Source organism: Rhamphochromis longiceps, linkage group LG5 (assembly GCF_057381845.1).
Source record: "Rhamphochromis longiceps isolate RC_006_pf linkage group LG5, R_longiceps_female_GT1.1, whole genome shotgun sequence".
Taxonomy (NCBI): Eukaryota; Metazoa; Chordata; class Actinopteri; order Cichliformes; family Cichlidae; genus Rhamphochromis; species Rhamphochromis longiceps.
This window is the reverse complement of record NC_140561.1, coordinates 40,099,933-40,116,935: the sequence shown is the minus strand read 5'-3', so window position 1 is coordinate 40,116,935 and position 17,003 is coordinate 40,099,933. Positions and strand designations below refer to the sequence as shown.

Sequence of the window (17,003 nt, the reverse complement as noted above, 5' to 3'; positions counted from 1 at the left end):
CAGAATGAGAAGAGCGAAAGCGGATCATAAAATGAAACGTTTTTTATTTTATTTTTTTATTAGTAATATAAACATACAAACAAAATGCACCATATATTACAGATTCAGAGAACAGATATTTCTTACATATTAGCAACTTTCATACATAGTGAAAATAAAATATAAAGATGGGGTCACATAATTTAACAGGTTATTAACTCACTAAATCAAAATCTCCCATAAAGGAAACAAAAAAAGCAGCCTTTTTCTTTTTAACTAAAGTCAAAGATTTAACCAACAAGTTTAAGTCGTTTTTCCAGTAAGCTTCGTAAAATGAAACGGATGAACCAAAACTGGTTTGTAAAAATGCTGCAGCTTCACTGGTGTGGAACTGGTTTAGCTTTCGTCCGTCAGATACACAACAAAGCACTATTTTTGGTAGCGCATGCTAGCGGGCCGTCGTTATTACCGTATTGTTTGGAAAATACGGCGCACTTAAAATCATCCTTTGATTTTTCTGAAAGTCGACAGAGCCCCTTATAATCCCGTGTGCCTTATGTATGAACTCTGGTTGTGTTTACTGACCTGGAAACGATTTTATGTGCACGGCGCTCGAAAATCTGTCAAATGTTTCAGTACGACTTCGCTGAGCTACGAAGCCGCACCGCTTGATGGATTGTCGGAGCATTACGGCTATCGTAGGCGGAGCGATACGTACTGCGCTTAAACATAATATTACCGTATTGTGTGTGTATAACCTCTTTTTAAGTTTTGTGCATATTATACATGGTTATGCTGAGGATGTGTCGGCCAGTTTCCACTGAAATGCCTTTTGGTTAAACTGTCAGCGAGGAATTTGCACTGTTACATTTTTATATAACTTTAATGCACATAAAAAACAGCTGCTTGTTTAAGTGAAAATACATTGATGGGTTTTTTTGCACTAATAAAGTTGTGGAGTTGTAAAGTATTTTGTCTGGTGTCAATTATATTGTCAGTTATGTCGTTATCGCAAATTTTTAAATGTATATCGTGATAAATATTTTTGGTCATATCGCCCTGCTCTAGATGTAAACATCGCTTTAAAGGAGGCTCTGAAGTGAGGAGGGCACCACAGCGACTCATCTGCCTCCACCTCCTCCTGTCTCAGCTCATTCATCGCACTGACCCTCTGCATGTCCTCCTTCACTACATCCACGAACCTCCTCTGAACAGCTCCACCCTCTCCAAACCATCACAGCAGGTCTCAACACCATCTTCTAAACCTTCCTTTTCACTCTTGTTCCTCTCCTTCTGTCACAAATAACCCCTGATACTTTTGTGGACTTTTCTTTGGCTTTTAGAAATCTGGTACAAAGCAAAGACAGCACATCTCTCCTGTCTGAGCTCAGCTGCTTTGACTGACTGTAAAATAGACAATATGTGTTTTAAAGCCTCAGTTCCATTATATACCACAGGGTCGCTCTGCTGTTGTCCCCAGACTCTGGAATGGTCCAACAATTAAGTCAAAGCAGGTGGAAACAGGTGTTGAGGAACTTAAAATGACAGAAGTGAAACATGGTTTTTGTCCTTTGTGGATGTTTTCTTGAGGATGGGTGGGAGTCAGACGTGTCAGGATTACTTGACTATTAAGGGTAACTTTCCACAGCTGTGACAGGTTTAATTATAAACGGTGCTTCTGTGTAAATAGTCAGTGGCTGCTGAGCCAGGAGACAAGAACAGAGCTTCACGAGATGAAGTGAACTGTAAAAATCAGACAAAGGATGTAAAAAGTAGAGTTCAGTGTCTGACGAAGGAGTGGAGGATGAGTAGTCCTGCTGATTCCAAACCAGAGTCAGAGTAAACACAGTCAGACGACAGAGTACTGATGTTTCTGCCAGAAAGCAAAGAAAACTTCTCAGGCTACTTCAGGTGAAACACAGACTTCACAGCACGAAAGCAGCGAGATGGTTTCAACACCCGCACAAGACGAGCCTCCAAACTTCTGCACCAAAGTGACGAGACCAGAACTGAACTTTGAGATGAGTCAGCACAGGCTGGAACAAAGCAGGGAGGTGCAGCATGTTATCAGACACTGCTGCTGGACGAGCCACAGTCCTCGGCCTGAAAGCTGCACGTAGCGGTGACACTGATCCAAAGCACGCAGCCGAGTCGACCCTTCAGTCGCTGGATCTAGTACGATGGAGACAACCCAGGACCTGCAGGCGAGTTCTCCCACCTGAGAAACTGATGCACAACTATCGCACAAACCTTTGAAGGGGGGTCGTCTCATCATTTATTGCTACAGTCAGGTCCACAGTTTGGTGTCCAAAAACAGTTTCTATAGTCTTGCCTCTGAACACCATCGCAGTCAGCAGACGTCTGAAAGTGACTTCACACAACAAAGCAGAAAAAAGCCGAGTCATCATTTTAAAGGCAACTTTTTATTTATTTATTGGCAAATAATTTGAATTAGGTTGTAGCAACGCATCTATGTACACCCTCAGTACAGTGACAACGTCAGAAAGCCTAAAGAAACACACACTCTGTAATACAGCTCGATTATACGATCCTTTAAACGAACACGGGTCTTTTTTTTTTTCAGTTTCAAACATATTTTCACTTACTTTCAGTTTTTGGTTTGGGAGACATCAAAAAGGACTAAATGGAAACAATACAATCACATCCAGAGCTTAAAATCAACAAACATTTATAAAAAAAAAAGGAAAGTAAAACATGCAGGTTCGTAGTGCAGAACTTTTTTTGTCAGTGAATTCCTGTTAAAGACGGAAACGAGGAGCAGATACAAAAAGAGAGTTGTTATACAGCAATTACTAAAAAAACCTACACCAAGTCTTTTTTTATATATTTGTATTAATCGATGTGCAAAAGAAGCTCATTCAGATCCTACATTAAATACATTTATTATGTGAATGCTACCGTGGTGTTCTTACAGGGAGGAGGCGCCGCCGCAGCGCCTCAGCGTGTCAAAATAAAAGCATAACAGCCTCCCGCCGTGTCGTCCCTCCCGTCAAACACACCCTACTCCGAGTGTCTTCGGGACCTCGCGCCGTTGTGCTTACGGGGTTGTGAATGAAGACAGACGATATGAACGGCGAGTGTTTTTCAGCGTTAGTGTCAGGAGAAATATTGCACATGGAAAATTACTGTGAATGCTAACAGCTCGATGAGGATCACAGTAATCTTGAGCCCGATTGTCAGCCGATGGTTGGCCAGCGGCGGCGCGCTGAGCTTCGGCTGACAGGAAACAAACTGGGAGCTACAAACACAAACGAAACTACGTTTCAAACAACAAAAAAACCGATTCAAAATGAGTTTAAAAAGGAAAAGATGAAACTTCTCAGACTCTAATCTTCTAGCTTACACATCTGCTGATGCACTGATCAGCTTTGACTCCTTCAGGCTACACCCTGACCTCCGCCTGCCTGGTTTCAAGTTTGATACGTGTGTAGCGTAACGGAGGAAAAACCGATCGGTTAATCAATCACGCATCATCGAGACATCGTTTAAAAACTTCTTTATCACTAGTCGGTTTGTGTCACCCTTTCAAAATAAGAGAACTCAGCCTGTGGGGGGCCAACAGAAGAAGGGAGGAAAATCCGATCGGATTTTTTTTTGAAGGAGACACAGGATATTCTCTGGGTTTCGGAGCTACTGGCTGACCAAAGTGAAGAAGGTGCTCGACTACGACAGAGAGAAAGAGAGGGGGGTGGGGGAGAAAAGGCGCTGCTGGAGGCGGAGTTTCTGGTCGTCCGCCCTTTCTTCTCTCACAGCACCCGAGGACGTCCCCGCTCTCCCTCCCTAGCAGCGGCCGAAGGTCTCCTGCGAGGCGTAGACCATGTAGAGGAAGCCGTCCTCGTCTCTCTCCTGCTCGTAGATCTCAGAGATGGACGTAGACACCGACACCATGCTGTGCTGGTTGACCAGCAGGAAGAAGGCCTGCGTGGGGTTCAGCTGCAGTCGGCGCCTGGAGGAGGGAGAAGTGGAAAATTTATCCACCCATCACTTCACTTTTTAAGGTCAAGCTGGAGATAAGATCAGTTATCTGAACTCCTGCAACTGACATATCCTTCAGCCCTGCAGTGGGTCACAGAGGTGTAACCAGTGGGTGTGGCTTCACCTCTGCAGCAGGAATAGAAGTGAAACTGGGAGATGAAATGATCTCTGCGGGTTTTCCAACACTCGACTGTTTTTTCCAGCTGTGGCAGCGCCTCCTCCTGCTGCTGTTTCATAGAGACTGAGGGTTCAGAGGGTCGTACTACGGAGCGCGGTTAATGGCTCGCTGAGCGGTGCTGAGGTCAGAGATTTGTTTCATGAAAGCGGCTCTCCTTTCACCTGGCTAAATCACCATGGTAACTGATGCTGTTCATAGTTTGGGTTCCTGACATGATGTACGAGGCACCGCCGTATAAAACGTCTACATTCTTGCCTCTGAATGACACGACCACAGCCGCCGGGCATAAAGCGCACACTTTAATCCCCGCCTTCCTCTCCCATCCGCTCGGCTCAAAATAAAGAGCGCCTAAAATCACTTAGAATTGATTGAGAAGTCGATCACGTGAGTCCTGAGAAGGTCCAGGATGAGCGAGCGCATTTTTCTAAAGGTCTTACATCGGCCGCCTGGCTCTCTGCGTATTGATTTTAATATCCTTTTATGTTCGTTTAGAGCTTTTAATCAACAAGCAGCAGCCGATTCACCGAAGGCTGAACCACAGATCACTTTCACCATCGATTCATCCGCTGATTATTTTTAAGATTTATTTTGTCCATAAAAGTCTCCAGTTAGTGAATTATTACTCAAACTTGCTGGTTATCATTTCCAAGACTCTTTAATCAAAAAACCTGCACATACTGAGTCTGCATCAGGAGCAGCTTCACACATCTGAGCTGCAGGTAATCAGCTGTTATCTCTTATCTGTGGCTTCTGGCTCTTTGATGAACCCATCTGACACTTCTGACTTTGTTCTGCTCGGTCCTTCGCACAGCTTCGCATCACACCACATCGTTTCACCAGCAGAGCTTTTAGGCTGCAGACTCTTATTTTGAAAATTAACAGGCTATATGCTGTTCCTGTGTTGGACCTGTCGTCATCTGCGGGGCTTCGGGCAGCACAACATTACAGTTAAATGAAGAGCCGTTGTTTCCTGAGCAGAGTCTCAGAGGAGATCGTCGAGGACCTCCCCGCTGCACCAAACCCCTACAGCGCCCCCCTTGGGTGGTGGGCCCACTGGGGTGCACCAAGCCTTCTTCAGGCTAAGCCCAGCTGTGGCTCCAGGGTGAGATCCTGGTGACCTTGTCCTGGGTGGAGTACACTGCACGCTTGATATTTTAGTCATCACAGGATCTCACACCGCGGCTGAGACACAAACGTGTGCTGAGCACTGAACTGAACCCTGCTTCATTACAGAAACTCTGACGGAGCTTTTTCTAAACACTGAGGATGTTGAATCGAGGAACACTTCTGCATTATCATTTTTCACCTCCCTCCTCTTTCATTTTCCACCCTCAGCCTTCACTTTAGAGGCCAACACTTTCATCTTGTACAAACTCCAGCACGCTGACCATCTGTAAATCCACTGATGCACGACGGACCTACAGCTAATTCACTCTTATGGCTGATTGACATTAAAAAGATCTTATTTCTGCCTCCTCAGCATTTGGATGATAATTATTACCAGTGGCCTCACAAACCACAGATATATTATGGTTTATTATACGTCTTTACTGCTGGACTGTAAATTTTTTAATTTATTGGCCCATTATTCTGTGAACAGAATGAGCCTCTCCTCCTCATCAGGCAAACTGAACTGTGCCAGATCCACCGACCTGAAACTGCAGTAAATGTATTTTAAACACTACAGACTACAATGCACGCTCACTGACAGCTGCACACATGGCAGCTAATAACCTGCAGTGCTGATGCTGGTGCAGCTCTGCTTACCTGATGATTTTGACCAGCTCGCTCATGTTGACGTGGTCCGGTACCAGGAACTTGGTCTTGTCCAAAACGGGTAACTGTTTCTCTCCCTTATACCGTTCAATGATCACCTGCAGGCACAAAGCACACAGACGAGTGTCACTAAGACAAAACCTGCCCTACAAACATAGACTGTATACAAAAGATGCACACGGCCACCATGAAGTCTCTGATTGGTTTAAGTTCTGCTCTGTAGGCTTGATTTTAGCATTTTAGCTGCTGCCATGTTCTTTAAAACTACACATGACCGTATTTGAACTGAACCTCAGACTTCTTCTAGTCTAAGCATGTCGGACATTTTAACGTGTTCTTTCTAATGGCCAGCAGAGGGCAACTCCCCTGTTTGTCGCGCTTGCTAGCCTCAAGTCTGTCTAAAGAAAACACAATGTTCATTTTGTAAACAACAGTTGCACTTTGCTTGCAGACAGTAAAGACGGAAAACACTCTGCTTTAAAGTTTCAGAAATAGGACTCAACAACAGGTCACATGACGTTAATCATGTCCATCTTTTATGTACAGTCTGTGGTTGAAACCTGATTTTCTGGCTTTTTTCCTGCTGTATGGAAATATAACGGCACACAAATGTGTAACTACAGAGGGAGTCTGTGAGCTGTAAGACTTTGAGGTAATTATTTAAAGTCACATCTGAAATTTTAGCTCACAAAGACAAAATTTACAAAACTTGATTTCAGATTAAAACCTGTTCTGGGAAATATGATCTAAATCTTTAAATATAATCTCTGACTGGAAGACATTTTTAGTACAAGGTCAACTGTGGACCGAAGCATCACATCGATCGCTCTGAAGTGAAGACTGGTTTGATTCGCTGCTTTCAGACACTGCACCCTCTGCTTCCTGCACTCCGGTAACCTCCGGTTCATCCCAGTGGAATCATCTTTATTTCCACTAACAAAGCTCAGTGAAGTGTGGTGTGATTCAGTGTGAAGCAGCTTACGGGGATCTTGTTGGGGTGCTGCTCGCGGATCTGCTGGACCTCTTTGCACCGGTCAGCTGTGGAGAAAAGACACAAATGGTCACAAAAACAAAGTTCATTTCTTGTTCAGTCGAACCAGGAACCATCCTCGCTCTTATTTTGAAAGTCCAGCCAATAACAACCAGCTAACTCTGACTTCATGTCTGCTTCCCTACAGTGAGGCTGGACATGTGGGTGTTGCCTCGAGTCCTGTAATCAGACAGACTCCAGCTCTACCAGCTGGTGATGGCAGCCATCCGTCACCTCTGTAGGGTCAGTTTAACCAGAACCTGCTTCATGTGCCGCTGCGCTGAGCTCACCAAGGATACTGTGGCCATGATGGTGAGTTCATCAGCGGGGCAGCTGGTTCCTGCTCTGTTGTGCTCCAGGATTCTCCTGGCTCAGTATGAGCTTTTATGAATGCACTGCACACATAAGCACGAATTCATTTATTATCTAATAGAATGTGACTTTGTGGAAAACACTGGATATTTTCATTATCTGTATTATTTAAAGTTCTCTCCTCTCCAGATGGAGACTGAGTTTGTGTTTTGTCAGAAAATCCACAAGACGTGACAAATGTTGCGTTCCAGATGAGGGAAAAATGGAACCGCAGCTCTACAAGGCTACAAGTTTGTGTCCTCGCTGCATCCCTGTTGTGTACTCTAACCTCCTCCTTCCTCGCCATATTGTAACGTTTCATTTCTAGTGTGATGTGTGAATGCATTCAGAGATCACAGAGCTGTTTAGTGCAGTGCAGAGAGCCATTCCCCCACACAGCTGCAACAATTAGTCAGTGAACAACACGGTTGTCAACTGGGAGACAACGAACCAGCGACTGAAAGATCATTTTAGTCGGTTTTCAGGTAAAGACCACTTAAAGCTTCTTAAAAGTGATGAAAAAAAAATGACATGAGAGTAAACTAGGTGTAGTCAGAGAGGATCTGTTTAACCACGTGGTTAATTAGCATCAGTCTCTTTGGCTTCTTCTTTCACATTAAGTCTCTTTTATTTTCAAGGCAGAGCTCTGGCGTTTGCATCTCTTCACAGCTTTGCATATTATTATTATGTTAAACGTCTCCTTTAATGCCCACAGGCTTTCCTTTCAGTACCCATTTCAAGCTTTGCAATGTTTTTTTCTTTTTTTACTGCCTCACTATCTAATTTTACAGCATGCTGCCCTCTCTGAACCTCCTACTGGCCTATTTCAGAAAAACTGCTTTTCCTTTTTCAAATACCGGCCGGGTTCAAAGCTCAGGTGGCTCAGAGCAGCAGCAGCTGAGTGTGAATGGCTCCTTTGTTTCAGTGTGGAGGTGTTTATTGGAAGCCAGCTACAGTCTTGCTCCAGGTTCTGCAAGATCACCTGTCTTTAGTTTGAATGTAAATATTCGTCCTCACTTGGCTCCTGGAGAGAGTCACACCTCCCACCTCTAAGATCAGGCTTCGCATTTTCCTTTCTGATCAGCTTTATGAAGTTAGGGCTGGATCAGGTGACCCCGAACGATCAGCCTCGACTATACTTTTCACGTCCACGAGGACACAAGTGCAAAAAATTTTGGTATCAGACGGTGATAGTTGATTTTTTGTGATCGTGAAGACTCGTCCACAGAGAATTTGCATTACAATGCACCAACTACCATGCACCCCAGGCAGCGGCACAACAGGAATAATTACTCAGCCGTTGTGCTTCCAGCTGTGTCGGCAACTGAATACAAACCAAGGCTGAAGTCTGTCTTTATTAATCACATCTTCTTCTTTCTTCGTCTACCATCAAATTTCAGGAAGAGGATGCTGAAATAATGATACATCCTTTTCTTAATGGCTAGCAGAGGGCGACTCATCTGGTTGCAGATTTGCAGAGGTTCATGGGAAAACGGCCTGCTCCCTTGCTGTGACCTCAGTAAACTCTTTCCTGTTGATAGGCTCAATCCAAACAAGATGGCGACGGGGCAAATGCTCAGCTCAGGGCTTCATAACAGGAATATATGATGCTGCAGTCGCGACGCCCGTCTTCAGTAATGTTTACACTGAAATCTTAGTCGTCCGAGAGCGACTCTTTAATGACGCGTTTAAATATTTGCTGAGTGACTTTTTTGAAAACATTATTGTATCTGCTGCAATGAACAGACGACTGGCTGTTCTCTCTTCTGTGGTTTGCTTTGCCTTCCATCAAAAGGTGGAGGCAGATGGCTGCTTCTCCCTGAGAATGGTATCTTCCTGTTAAATGGGTGTTCATTCTCCCCACTGTCGCCATGTGCAGTTCACAGGAGATCCTCTGATTGTTGGGGTTCTGGGGGTGTTTACCCTAACATGAACTGGTGCTATATGAATAAAAGTGAACTGGAAAACGTATTATAGTAACTCCAAGTGTGGTAAACATGTCCCCTGTTGTGTAACACTTCTGTAATGTGTGTCAGTGTGACACAATTCAAACAGCTGCTAAACAAACAGCACGCACAGGTCTACGAGAGCGGCTGAAAGCAGGTTATAAGCACAGAGCAGAAGGCGGTGAATGCAGCGTTTCTTGCATCTCTGCTTCTCTGTAAATGGAAAGATTATGCAACGAGCCGGACTCCGGGCTCCTCCCTGCCCGGCTCTGGGGGGCTGTCTCTCGACCTCATATTTCAACATAAATCGCTGAACACGTGTGTTGGGATAATGTGTCAGCACATGTTGTTTTTCCTTTCAGCAAACACAGACCAGTGAGGTGATCCGGCCGTGTAAACGGAGGCCTAGCTGGCTGCGAGCTAGCCGGACAGTGACCCAGATGGCCCTTTAACACCTCTCGGCCCGGAGGCTGCTGCCTCACACAGTAAAAACGGGATTTTCACCTTTGATTCGCGAGTAAAGAAATACTCTGTTAGCCTACCCACCCTAGCTCCCGGACACTTGTAGCAGCTACAGTAACACAGCACCGACACCCTTTCACTGCACTTTAAATACAAAGAGCTGAGCTAGGCGGCTAACGGGCTAGCAGCTCAGCGGCTGTTTGCAGGCACTTAAGCCAGCTAAATAACACCTTTCCCGGGGCTTTCTTACCAAATGTCCTCCTTTGTTTGAAGGGTCTGTCGGACGGCATCTCGGTCCCGGTTATTAAACAGTTATACACAAATGAATAACGCAGTAGTTACAGCCAACAGCGCAGGTCCGTCTCTTCGGTTCGAGTCTCTGGTTCGTCTGAAGCCAAAACAGCTCCGGACAAACAAAGACAGTAAACCGAGCCTCTGACGTCACCCGCTGCATTTAAAGGGGACGTGCATCGATCCCTGAACCCAGAGAGCAGCTTTGCATTCACGTTAACAGAAGTGCAAAGTTTAACTAGTTATACAAACCAGCCCGTGATTCACACGGTGGTTTAGAGTTTAACACGACACAGCAGTGTTTTCATTTTGTACTGAGAGGAAATGACGAAAGGTTCGTGAATCAGCTGTAATGTCAGGCTGTGTTTTGCTTCAGCAGGGGCGTTCCTAGGTTTGTTTTAGAGGAGGTGGGGGGATGGGGTGTCTCAGTGATCTCTGATGGTTTTGTTTGTGTTCATAGACATTTTCATATACTTTTCATCAGCTGTGTTGATTTTATCCATTATTCTCCATCTATGATGATCTTCATCTCGTTGTGATTATGACTATTTTGTGTTCACTCGCTGTTATTTTTGGATGTTTTTTACTTTGTTTATACTTTGTTCCTTTGATGACTGTTTATAAAGAGAATTAACGAGATATGTGCTGTAGTGGAACGTAACTCGAGTACTTTACTAAAGTTTTAAAAGTTAGAATATAAAACCCCAATTAAACAATAAAATAAAATTGAATAAAACGTAAATTTGAAATAAAGAATGCAATCATTTGCAGATCTCATAAACTCGTACTTTATTCGTCCATGGGAGATGAGCAATGAAAGGCTGGGAAAGTGAGCGGTACTAAAAACACAGCTGGAGGAACATTTAGCATGTCTGTGAGTCACTGGCAATAGATCAGTAATATGTTTGGGTATAAAACAGCATTTAGGGAGGCAGAGGTTTACCTGCAACAGAAACTGCATCATAAAAACGTGGAACATTTTCAGAATGTTGCTCCTGATGTAACATTTGAAAACACTGAATATCTCCTCATCTAGAATACATGATATCACTGAAAGATTCTGAGAATCTGGAGAAATCTTTTTGTGTGAGGAACAAGACTCGGAACATTTTTTCAGTTAAACCATATGACATGTTTTCTATCTTCTATTGTACAGAAAAAATGGGTTTGTTAGATCTGCAAATCATTGGATTTTACAGTTTCCCAGATTTTCTGGAACTGAGGTCATGGTTGAAGTCAAAATATTTCTATTATGTTGCTTTTGACTTTTCTTCCGTTATATTTTAGACGCAAATATTTTACTTTGTACTGTGTACAAAGCAGTGTGTAAGAAACGAATCTTGTAGCTGAGGATGATTTTAAAGCGATGCATAAAAAAATGAAAGGACTGTGAAATGTGAAAATGATTGCTTTTAGCAAACGCATCAGCTGAAACCTACCAGCTGACTCTGCAGTTCTTCTCTGCAGTGATCTGTCAGACATGAAGACTGAAACACGGCCTCAGAGTCCTGAAATCAAATCTTTGGCAGAACAACAGCAGCAGACTTTTAACTTCCAGAGGTTGAAAAAAGCTTTTTTTAAACTCTTGTTTTGAGGCACATCGAAGCATTTTTAAACCAGATGTAATTGCTGACTCTACACATGCACTCATGTCCTGTTATTTTCAATAATGATTCAAAATTAGTGTCCCTCCTACATTGTAACCCTAACACCAAGCATCATTCAGCTGCTGTTTTTCTGCTGGGTTGTTTTTGGATGTTTTTCCTTGAGGTGACACGTCGACCTCTTTTTGTCTCCTGAATGTGTAACCAAGCAACTGGATATTTCAAGTAGTTTTATCTGCTTCCTCCTTTTTACCAAAACACTCAAATGAAGCACTCTTAGCTGATGATAGATGCACGAGTCTCTTATTGAACAAGAAAAAACAACAACCCAAAAACCAGTAACGAGACAAAGACACAGGACAGTTTTCAATTGTTGTATTTCTTAATTGTTACAAATGAACAAACTTGACGCAAGAGCAGGGACGTGTTTGTAGTGTCGCGCTCTGCTCACAGGTGAAATACTGCTCCTTAACATTTTAACCATCAAAACAATAAATAACAATCTGCAGTTTTCCTTTAAGGTGAGCTAAATAAAACAAAGCACGTCCTTCGTTCTGCCTCGTATACTGGACCTGCAGACCAGCGTGCTCTGCTCCAGTCATGTGTCTGTGACTTCACTGGTTACTCATGTATTGGCGTGCACGTCTGGCTGCTTGCTACACATGAAATAAATGGTGACATGAGACGCGCGTGCACGTAAACACACACACACACACACACACACACACACACACACACACACACACACACACACACACACACACACACACACACACACACACCGAGGAGCTGGAATGCTAAAACATGGAAAAAACACACAACCCAAAAATCCTCCTGCAGGCCGACTGACCGTCCTCGGGATCACACATCTACACCTTCACATCCTGACCTTACAACCTTACTTCCCATGAAAAAGCTTCTGCTAAACACAAATTTTGATTTAATGAAAAAAAGAAAAGAAAAACTGGGCCGTTTAGATGAGAGTGATAAAGCGAGCGAACAGCCAGACGTCAGCTCCTTCATCTTCAATCTGATGGATTCTGGATGACGATGAGGAAAAAGTCTTTATCTGTTAAGAAAAAGGCAAAAAAATTAAACGACTTCAGGAACAAAAGCATCTTAAATGTTCACATCCAGCCTTTTTAGCCAGGAAATAATCTGAATAATGGGCATTTTAATATTTTAAAATGTAGAGTTTTAATAAAAACAGCTGATCTCGAGTTTTACTAAACTGCTGCTGCAGCTGTAAAATAATCTTCACGGCCAGATGCCGACCTCTCTGGACTTGAGAAGTTTAGAAAAAAATCCTGCCCATTTCTGGTTCACATGGCAGGTGGCAAAACACAATTCTTATGGAAAGTTATGTAAACAGATAAAAGGCATCATTTGAATGCCCGACTTTCCCCCAGAGGAGGAAACTTGTTTCCCAAAAGCAGCGACTGCAGGGCTGAAAGATGAAACCGACACTGAAGAGCCACAAATTGCAGCTCACGTCCACCAGAGGCTCCAGCATTGAGTCATCCCGATACGAAAACCACTTCTATGGATAACTGTGGATTATAACAGCTGAACGGGGGCTGAATTTTTCTTATAACACTTCCATTTGGACACCAGTAAGACTCAAAATTAGGGCTGTGGCCTCTTTGACAGACAGGTAGATGGTGGCTGTCTGCTAGGCTTCAGCTCAGCTAATGGGAGCGTGTTTGAGCCTTTTGAAGCATTTATAAGTCAGGTTAACTGGAATAACAGCGTTTCATTTTTGGTGAATGGAATTCATTTAGCAGTAATTCCCAGCAGATGCTCTCACCTGGAGCGATCATGATCTCGTTCTTCTTGGAGCGCACGCGCATGAAGGTGAGGTCGTTCTGGGGGTCGATGTCTCGGATGGTGCTCCTGGCCTTCATCACCAGCTGGTGGATCAGCCCGGCGTACTGCACCGTGCTCGAGTTGTCCAGAGTCGACTTGATGGGGATTCCTGAAGGGAAAACATTTATGAGATGGACATTCACACGTGGACCCAGTAACCACATCACACCTTACTTTACTGGTTCTCTGCTGCTGAAACTGAAGCGTGACAGTAAAATAGATCTCAATTACTCAAAAAAAAAATTTTTTTTATTAAAAATGGGACGAAGAAGGAAAATACTTTTGTCTTCGGTAACATTTTGTCCTGTCAAGTTACAGGTAAACTATTTAAATTCATAATTTGATGGGATTCCAGCTTTATTATGTACCAAGGAAAATGTAAGTGTGGTAAATTAAAGGAACAGGGGTGAATAAAAACCAGCAGACAAAAACAAACACATCATCAATAATAACGTCATTTCACAGAGTGAAAAACGTGCATGTGAAAGTTCATGTATGAAACAAGCATTCCTGGTTTTTATGGGATTGTCACAGCTCGAAGGATTGTTTTCCACGAATGACAATTATGTTTTCCTTATAAACTAAATGTTGTTTAACTTGTTATTGATCAGGTAGTGAAACAATAATCAATATGTGGAAGGTTTATTTTTAGTATTAGTGAAGATGAGTGAATGCTGCTGCAGCACTAAGGATGCTTCTCGGGTTTATTTTGCACTCTATGTGATGATTACTGTAGTGTCTGCAGATGTTGTGATATTATTATCAACATACTTTAGGTTGTGCTGCTTTTAACATATGAAGGCAGTTTATTCAGGACAGAGCAGTGCACCATGTTTCAAGGTGCTGAGAACATTATTTAAATGTTTGAATTGAGTCTTTTACTCATCAGTGTGATAAAATCAGTCCCAGAAAGGTCTCTGCCAGTGGCCTCTGTCTCCATGCTGGGGGTCTCGGTCTGTGAGGGAGTTTCCTCCTCCTCACTTTGTTTCTTTCACTGTTCACTTCTGTTTTCTTGGGTTTGTATAAACTGATCATGAATCGGCTTCCCACACACGGCAGTGAGATTGCTCCTTTTTATCTCTACAGCCTACATGTGTTTGCTCAGCACAAACGGGTCATGTGACGGCACAACAACAAAACACAATGAGACAGAGAGGAGGAGGAAGAGGAGGAGCAGGAGGACCCTGTTTGTAAAGGGATGTCTACTTTCTGAGGAAACACTCTGAAACTAAGTATCACGATCTGATACTGACACTGGTACCGATATATCAATATTTGGATCGATCCAGGGTCAGTCGGCTGTTTCAGGTGTAACGGGAGGGGAGGAGCCAGAGATAACACGTGCAGGGAGCAGGTTAGGACAGGGTCACACGGTCTGTTACCATGGTAACCGATTAGGGAAGGGTCACAGTGTCTTATCATGGTAACCGACTATAAATTTAAGTTGGGTTTTATTTTTCCCGATAGAGACCTAAAGTTTGCCTCAGTTTTAACAAACCCGGAGTTTATTAAACCTGAGTTCTGGATCAGACCCCGGAGGACTTATAGTTGCTAAACACACGGTGGCAGTCACAATAAGAAACACGCAAAGAGCGGAAAGGTCTTTAAAAGAGGGGATGAAATGACATCATTGTCGTCTCACCCTCTGAATTGGCGACGATGATTCCCTGAACCCCTTTCTGGCCCTGAATCCTCTTCAGGGTTTCTTCTACTTCAGCCTGAGGGACGGAGACAACAGTGATCAGTCATTTCATGTGAGCTGATAAACGGATTTAAATCGTTTAACACCGCAACAAACACAGAATTAAAATAATCTCCCAGCGAGCGCGTTTAAAGGTAACACAAAGAGAGAAACGGTTAAAAATAAACCGACAACGCCCGACTAGCAAAAGCAAGCTAGCTTCAGTTAGCAATTTATTAAATTCCGTCCTGTAAAACTGATAAATTACAGTATGATGGCCAAATATGTGAACAGTTTCACCAGATACTTGTCAAACTGTCCTCTTATCCTACCATTTTCGTTTTTTTGTGGAGAAATTCGTGCCAAAAAACCCTCTCAAAGCTCTGCAAACTAGCAGGCAGCACTCCGGTTTTGTTGACGGCAAGCGAAGAAGAAGAACCTCCGGGGCAACTGCTACGTTTACTGTCCAAACCGAAGAGTCGGATTTCTCAACTATATTTTTCACGGGCTCTTTTATTCCATTTCGCCTCGATAAATTCCATTTTTAAGCCCTTGTTTTTCTTTGTCATATAAAAATAACATTAAAAAAGTGGGACGGTCTGCATCGATACCATAAAAAAATCACACTGTTTAGTCACTTCGGTTAAAAACATAGCATGTGATTTCAAAGTACCGGGGCATCCCAGGTTAGATAAAACCGTAAAGTCACGCGGTTCTGGTGACTCTGGTTAAGAAATACAGACAAGATAAAGCCTCTAATTCAAAATCATAATACAATAAAACAACAGAATAACTGTGATAATAAACTAACGAAACTAAACGCATTCGCAGTGCAGAAATGTCCCGTGTGAGAGACATGTTACTGATTTATTTCTAATTAATTAAATAATTGTTACCGTACTGTAGTTCAGTGCTAAAAAAACAAAAAACAAAAAAGGAGAAACATAGGTTATAGAATTGTACTGTACTCATATTTTTCTCACTTATTTTCATTAATTTAATCTCAGAGCGTCAGATTTAGTAAAGTTTAAACAGCAGATGATAATAAGCTGATAATAATAATAAGATAATAAACACATTAAATATTATATCATATATACTGCATATACAGTATTTTAGAGCGCTTTATAAACATGGGCTCAAAATGTATTAATTAATAAAGTAAAACTTGCACTTTAGTTTTTAATGTGGTAAAAAACTACATATTCATATCCCTGTAAAATGTCGTGCAGTTCAACAAAAAAAAGTATAATTTAGTAGGAAAACTCTGGAAAACTCTTTTATTCTATTTTATTTATTTATTTCTGAATGGTTTGCATATCATTGGTGGGCGCGGCCACCCTGTTTACAAAATGACAGCGTAAAGTGAGACCTGAGCAGCCAAGACTGGACCGGAAGCTCACAGAAGTAAAACCAACAGGAACGCGATGGACGAGAGTTTTAGTAGAAAATGAGAAAAGGAACTTTAAAAAGGCTTTTTGAGACCTTTGGAGCAAAGTCATCAAACACTTTAAGCATTTTCAACAGATTTGACTGGTGTTGTTATTCATGCCTTTATATAAAACAGCAGATCACTATTATTAAAAAACTAACTAGATAAATAAAGATAGATGTGGAAAACATTTTTATAACCAAAAACGATTTTGTGACGTATGCTCTCCATACAATAAAACCCACAAAGTTTAAAAGTGACACTGGAGCCAATAAAACGGAACTAAAACTAAACAGTTCAGACAATAAAAACTAAACTGAAACAATGAAATTTAACTGAAACTAAACCGACTTTAAAGAAAAGTCAAAACAGAATAAAAAACACTGAAATTATGAAAAGAAACACCTCTAA

General features: G+C 42.5%; 2 protein-coding genes across 2 annotated transcripts; both read right to left on the bottom strand.

The window, feature by feature from the left end:
- Positions 1-2,383: 2,383 nt before the first annotated feature.
- On the bottom strand, positions 2,384-10,140 carry map1lc3a (microtubule-associated protein 1 light chain 3 alpha). Its single transcript, XM_085407666.1, has 4 exons — positions 9,969-10,140; positions 6,912-6,967; positions 5,921-6,027; positions 2,384-3,946 (listed from the first exon to the last, which is right to left on the bottom strand). The coding sequence occupies exons 1-4, from the start codon at positions 10,006-10,008 to the stop codon at positions 3,781-3,783; spliced, it is 369 nt and encodes a 122-aa protein (XP_085263792.1). The 5' UTR covers positions 10,009-10,140; the 3' UTR covers positions 2,384-3,780.
- Positions 10,141-11,973: 1,833 nt separating this feature from the next.
- Positions 11,974-15,635, bottom strand: dynlrb1 (dynein, light chain, roadblock-type 1). The gene is made up of 4 exons (XM_085407664.1): positions 15,493-15,635; positions 15,122-15,197; positions 13,421-13,588; positions 11,974-12,682 (listed from the first exon to the last, which is right to left on the bottom strand). The coding sequence occupies exons 1-4, from the start codon at positions 15,493-15,495 to the stop codon at positions 12,639-12,641; spliced, it is 291 nt and encodes a 96-aa protein (XP_085263790.1). The 5' UTR covers positions 15,496-15,635; the 3' UTR covers positions 11,974-12,638.
- Between the last annotated feature and the right edge of the window lie 1,368 nt (positions 15,636-17,003).